General features: G+C 40.2%; 1 protein-coding gene across 1 annotated transcript; it reads right to left on the reverse strand.

Moving 5' to 3' along the window:
* Positions 1-2,074: 2,074 nt before the first annotated feature.
* On the reverse strand, positions 2,075-4,333 carry LOC115684153 (subtilisin-like protease 1). The gene has a single exon (XM_030608853.1). The coding sequence runs from the start codon at positions 4,331-4,333 to the stop codon at positions 2,075-2,077; it is 2,259 nt and encodes a 752-aa protein (XP_030464713.1).
* Positions 4,334-7,351: the final 3,018 nt, after the last annotated feature.

Raw genomic sequence — 7,351 nt, forward strand, 5'->3', positions numbered from 1 at the left:
AGTCTCTTGAATGGCCATCGGTTATATTTATCGGGCATCATCATAATACAAACAGCGACTTCCTGTCGCTTGACTGTACAATATTACTAAATGAGTGTTAGAAAATCGAGAATTGTCACATACTATATGTGAGTATTTTTGACACTAGAATTTTTGCCAGCAAATTAAATATGCATTTTTTGTACAAAAAATAAATCACAGACAAAAGAGAGAGAGAGAGAAAATAATAAAAAGGGCAACAATTCGGTCCTAATTGAGAGGGCCTGGTCCAATTCGCACAGCCCAGGCCTAGCCAACAAGAGCAACCATTAGCCTAATCCCGGTCCACATTCACCAAACCTTTCTCTTTCTTCCTCAATTGAGAGAAGCAAAATCAGGGCACATAGAGAGATAATATATATAATATGTGGAAGAGAGAAGTATGAAATTTGTGTATATTCTCGACATCTCTTGAAGAAGAATACATTATATCAATTAAGATATACACAATCAAAAAGACTTATGCGCGCAATGTTGAGAGGTAGGGAGAAAGAATAGAAATATTCGAATGATCTGTAACAAAATATCCTAATTATCTCTAACATCCCCTGCGACAGATTGAGTTTGGATAAAAAAGCTAAAAAACACTTAGGCTTTGGTAGTTGTGTCGGTTCTCCGATATGAGCAACTAAAAGTTGTGAATCAAAGGAAAATAACAAGTGGCCAATATGGTTAGCTTTGCTAACGAAAATAGTAACTGGATGAACGCGTCTGATGCAACTGGCTTTGCTTTTTAAATAGCTATTGAAAGACGCAGCCTGTGCAGCTAGCGTCATGACAACCATCATGGAGAAACGGAAGCGACGTGGCCTATTCGGCTAGCGTTGTGAACTCCACCATGGAGAAACGTGGCCTATGTGGCTGACGTTGTTACGAAACATACTCAATGGTGCTTCCTTAAATAACAGGGCTATGCAGATTATGTGACAATAGAACATGTCGACATGGGCTATCGAACGAGACGATTAATGTTGAAATCGACGTTGACCGGAGTAAATTAGGACTTAACAAGAAAAAAAATGACAAGATGGGAGATCAGCAACATATGCACACTCAAGTGGACACCGGATGCACTTCAGGATCGACTAACTCTGATATCAAGCTAAGAAATATAATATGTGGAAGAGAAAAGTATATAATTTGTGTTTTATTATATAACTATCTAAGATAATATCAATCAAGATAGGCACGTTAAAAGGAAGGAAGATATATACGCAATCTTATTTATTATATAAACCTTATCATCTTGTCAATTTCCTCTGGTCGATCAAACCCGACACATTCATTAATCATCATAACGTTGGAACTCAAAATTGAAAACGACAAGGCAATTTACAAAAAGAGCTCCATGTATAAATATGCAGAAATGGATTAAACATATTTTTATACAAGTTTCCCGTAATAACTTTTCTTGTAAAAATGGGTACTACTGCTTTTATAAGATCTCGTGCAAATACGTCCAAAGTTGTAGCTAAGAAGTTGCCTCACCCATACCCAGCATTAGAACTTATCAATTAACAAGCATACAAGTGCGGTCACAGCACAACAAATACACTACATTTTAACCGCAGTTGCATCAAATTGGCTATAAACTCATCAGAAATTGTGTTGACGTCAACTTGACTACTCAAATATGTCTAAACGTGTCGTAAATGGATTTAAAAAATAAAGTCCACATGACACATTTATTATTCATGTGTGACAAAGTTGATCTGTTTTCGATACATACATAATAAATCTTAAAGCTCTTAACTAGGTGGTCGTTTGAAATTTATCAACTCTACGTCATAAAAATCATGTTAAAATTTTCAATCTTTTCATATGACGAGGATAACCATCCAAATTTTCGTACTTCTTTGTGGCAATGTTTAAATTAAAATTTGATCGAATTTCCCTGACGGAGCGAAAATCTAAATTAACCCTTGTAAAGAAATAGTGAAATCACGGATGAAGATAAATACGAGGTGTAAAATGACAAAGTTCTCAAAGGCAAATTCATTTTCTGAACCATAGAAATCACCGACACTCCCTGCAATTACTCAAACACAAAAGCGACCGGGGTTCGAACCGAATGCTGAGTAGAGACCCACGTGATTGCCCCCTGAGCAAATGGCGTCGCCGGCTTTGCTTTCCTTGAAAAGTCAACCTTGTAACTCGCTGTCTGGTTCGCCTTTGTGAACACCAGCTCACGCGGGTACACGCTAATTGAGTCATGATCCATGATGGGGTCGATGACCAACTTGTAATGCGACTTTGCAGGTCCAACGTTTCTCACCGTCCTCGTCACACTCACCTTTGTCACCGAACCCTCGAACCTCACGCTGATCGATGGATAATTGAGCTGGTAATCGGGTATGCTCCTTATGCTCGAGCATGTGACTTTTTTCTTAACTATGAGCTCGATGTCGGAGTCGGAGTAGTTGAGCCCACAAAAATAAGGAACGTAATCTCCTGGTCCGATGTCGTAAATGAGACCCGGGTCGACGGCCTTTGATGGGTTGATGTGTCCTGCGCCGGTGGTGAAAATGTCCGCTGTATGGAGCGTCTGATCCACGATGGGTCGGCCCTCCATGTTGGAAGTGGCGGCAGTGGTCATGATGGCGGACTTGATGGCTGCTGGCGACCAGTCGGGGTGCGCACTCTTGAGCAGTGCCGCCACACCACTGAGGTGGGGGCAGGCCATGGAGGTCCCGGATATCACGTTGAATGCGTGCTTCTTGTCCGCAGAATTGTCTAAAGGAAATGGCCAACTGGCGAGAATGTTCACGCCCGGGCCGATGATGTCCGGCTTGAGGATGCCTGGGCTTTGGATGCTGGGGCCACGGGAAGAGAAGTACGCTACAGCTGGGGCGACCGATCTCCTGATGTGAGTGCCTTTGAATAGGATGGTGGCCATCGGCACTGACGCCATGCGTAGGTAGCTCTTGATCTCTCTTCCTGCAACATATCTCACATTGACGGCGGGTAGGACATGCTCATCGGCAGATGTGGTGTATCCCTCAATGGGACTGTTCACGAGGATCATGGCCGCGCCACCTGCATCCTTGACCTCTTGACCTTGCGCGATTGGCACACTTCCTAAGTCGCATACAACCACTTTTCCACGGAGATCCGAGCGATCTATTAGTGTTCCGGGAGTGCAGTGGGCCGAGTCTATATCTCCATTTGCTCCCGGATAAACAAGGGGCAGTAGTGCCGGATGGAAGTCGTGCGGTTGGTACAAGGTCTCCCCATCGAACTCCAGCCCGTTTCCGAGCCGCGCCGTGGCCTTTATGCTGCGGTCGATGCTGCTCGCTCCAACAGTGAGAATCCAAGGTGCCTCGTTTGACATTGTGCTGTTGATTGGCCCGTCATTCCCCGCCGAGCAGCTGACAAAAATGCCCTTTTGGGTGGCGGCAAATGCACCCACCGCAAGAGAGTCGGCGAAGAACGGTTGGGAAGTTCCTCCTAAAGAGAGGGAAAGCACATCGACACCGTCCTCGATGGCTGCGTCGAACGCAGCTAATATGCTGCTTTCTATGCACTCGATACCATCGCAAACCTGGTAAATTGCCAAATGCGCAAGAGGCGCCATGCCTATGGCCGTGCCTTTGGCATTACCGAGCGCGCTAGCATCCCTCACAAAAGCACCGGCAGCTGTGCTGGAAGCGTGTGTGCCATGGCCCACACCATCATATGGCGGATTGTCGCCCATGAAAGACCTTGCACCAATGAGCTTGTTGTTGCAGGACGTGCCGTTGAAGTCGCACCTGCCCTTCCATTTGGCGGGGGGCGGAGGCATCCCCTCGTCTCTGAAGGAAGCATGGTCGGGGAAAATCCCCGTGTCCAATACTCCGATAATCACGCCCTTACCGAGGTTCGAGTCCTTCCAGAGCCCGACTCCTTGGTGCAATCCCAAGAAGTCGGGGGTGTGAGTTGTGTGTAGAGAGAGCGCCTTCGCCGGACGCACATACAAAACACCGTCCTTCTCCCTAATAGCTTTAGCTTCCTCGGCCGTCAATTTGGCCGCGAACCCGGATATCACATGTCGGTATGAGTGAACCATTCTTTGCTCTTGGTTAGAGCTGGTTGCTGTTGTAGGTAAAACTGTCCGATACAAAGTATCGAGATCCTCTGAAGTAGAGAAATGTTTGTCCGTTGGCCTTCGTACTTGGATAATATAAGTTGACAATGCGCTTGTTGTATCAGCTACTGCAATAGCAACATTAGCAGGGGAAATGCTTAGAATGTAAATGAGACAGAGAATGAAAATCGTCAATGTGGTCGGCGACAATCTGCATTTCTGGTCTTCCATCTCGAATTTGCACAAGAAACGGAGAAATGCTTTTTGCTTCTGAGTGAAAGTTGAACTTGTAGCGCATATTGTACATAGGAGAAGCCAAATGAAGAAATGCATCGGATAACATTGGTACTTTTTATCTTTTGAAGAAAACTATCCATAGTGATTTTTATTTCCTAACATGCATATGCATTTCCAAGCGAGTATTGAATAAGACCTGTTATCCGTCAAGGACGGGGCACCGTCCATGCAAATTTTCTAAAATAGACTATTCATGAAAGGAAATATAAATATGCAGATTTAAGATGCATACCAAGACGCACCCTAAATAAATTACTTTCCTCAAATGAGCTTCTAAACATGAAAATAAAGCCTAACCAAAATTCAACGGGTAATGCAATGTAATTTTGCATTTTTATGACTGTCAAATTATGCACAAGAGGAAAGTAAATCTACTCAAAATGATGTAGGCATACAACTTTACCGTTAATGCAAGCGCAATCTTGAAGCTAGTTTTATGTGATTTGCTATGAAGATGCAATTTAAAACTACTAATATGAAAGAGATTTTATATTTTTTTTTATTTTCACGTCATGAAAATGAGGCATATAAACCAAAAAACAATCTAAATGTTCTACTTCCAATAAAATATTAATTCATGAAAGTTTCTACCTTTGTAACATGGCATTTATGATGATGCAAATATCATACAATTGCTTAAAAAGGTCTTAAAACTATTATACTTGAGCCAAATAAGTCATAAACCTTTTAATTTGGCCAATTTAGTCCTAAACTTTTTGACAATTTACCAATTAAATTTTTTCGGCCAATTTTTACTGAAAATCGCTGTCATGGACATTGACTGTCCTACGTGGCATGTCAATTTTTTTTATATATTTTTTGAAGTTTTTTTTTTCTATACTTTTCTTTATTGTGGCCGGCGTGGGTCATTAGAGACCCTCGCCGATTGTGAAGGCCTTACCTAGATTACGCGAGGACCACCTCGCCTGCAGCCATCGAGGTTGCGAAGGCCCTCGCCAGACTCTCTCGCGACCAGCGAGGCCGCGGAGGCTCTCGCTAGATCTAGGGGAGGGCCTTTGTGGCATTGCTGGCAGTTGGCGAAGTTGCCCTCACCTAGATCTAGCGACGGCCTTCGCGACCCCACCAACCACAAGCAAGGCAACTCTCAACCAGTCTAGGCGAGGCCTTCCCAGCCAGCAAGGGTCATTGGTGACCCTCATCAGCAAAATGAAAAAAAAAAACAAAGAAAAAAAGAAAATTTTCAATTTTCAATTTTTTTCAAGAAATTACAAAAATTGCTCAAGTTATCACTAACCATTTGCGACCCTTGCAAGCAAAATGAAAAAAATGCAAAGAAAAAATAAAAATAATAAAAAATGCAATATTTTAAAGAAATTACAAAAATTGTTCAAGTCATTGCTTGTCGTGTCACGTAGGATGCGAGGCGTTAACGTCAAGAATTTCTAGCCTAAATTGGCTAGAAGGACTGAATTGGTAAATTGTAAAATGGCTTAGGACTAAAGTGGCCAAATTAAAAGATTTAGAACTGAATTGACACAAGTGCAACGTGTTTAGGACTTGGTAATTTTCCCTAATATGACACCCTATTATAATTTGCTAGAAACTATGCAAATTCTTAGATATGCCGAAATATGCAAATGAGAACACACTTAAATTCGCAAATATGAACTTTTCTAGATAAGTAAATACTCAAAATGCAATTCCTTAAACATAGAAAACCTAATTAATGTAAACATGTGATTTTATTAAACATGCCCCAATTAAGCAAGTCTAGAATACAATTAATGCTTACAACACACTATCAATGACTTTGTGGAAGTAATAAACATGCAATGAAAATGGATAATGATACAAACAGTTCATGAATTTTGGCCCAATGTTCAATGAGATCCTTGAACTTTTGATTTGTTCAATGTCATTACTAAACTTTTGGTACATGTTCAATGTAGTCTCCGAACTATATGAAAATGTTCAATGTAACTCAGGGACCACATTGAGTATTGGGTTAAAGTTTAGGAACCATATCAAATAAATTAAAAGTTTAGGGATCACATTATACATTAGAGCAAAGTTTAGGAACCGTTTGTATCGTTTTCGCCAATGAAAATATTAAATCACGGATCGGAACCTTTTCCTCTTATAAGGAAAAATTTTCATACAATTTTGAGTGATTTTTGTTTCCTAACATGTATATACATGTCCATGCATTTATGGTAATAAATCAAACATTTAAAACGTTACCAAATTCATAAAAAGTATGTTAAGCAGTAAATAATTGAATAGTAAAAGGAAAGAAAATAGTTACTCGAGCCGGCAACAATTAAACAATCCTTTATTATAAGGAAAATAGAAAACAAAATATTCCGAAATATAGTAATGTATTAAAGCAAATATATATAATATATATGCGTGCGAGTGCGTGCATGCAGATGTGACGTGCTATAAAAAAACATTGCTGAAATAAAATACTTTTCTAAATGAGCTTTTAAACATGAAAAAAAAATCCAACTAATCTCCTACGTGGGATTTTAAGTCTACTATGTAAAAATGGTAATTTAGTAATTTTATGACTCTCAATTTGTGAACAAGAGGAAATTTATTCTACTCAAATTGTCCAAAAAAATAACCTCAACAAAAATTGTCGAAAAATTCATTAACTTATCTAGGATGACCAATTGGAGCTCAAAAAAAAAAAAAAAAATCTAGGATGACCAATTCAGTCCTAAATTTAAATGATTTGCCAATGGAGTCCTTCTAGCAAATTTCAGTCGGAAATTACTAATTTGGCGATTTTTTGTTAGCACCAGCCATCTTATGTTTTTAATTTTTTTTTGAATTTATTTAAACATCATCAGCATCAGTGCCGACCATGCCACAATATGATGATTGATGTCTATGTTAGCGATTTTCTAACAAAATTGGCCAAAATTACTACATTGGCAAATCTAGTCAAATCGTCAAAAGATTTTTGACTAAATTTGCCAAATTGAA

The sequence above is a fragment of the Syzygium oleosum genome, unplaced genomic scaffold, assembly GCF_021117445.2.
Source record: "Syzygium oleosum isolate NSW1041296 unplaced genomic scaffold, Sole_v2.1 Sole_v2.40, whole genome shotgun sequence".
Lineage (NCBI taxonomy): Eukaryota > Viridiplantae > Streptophyta > Magnoliopsida > Myrtales > Myrtaceae > Syzygium > Syzygium oleosum.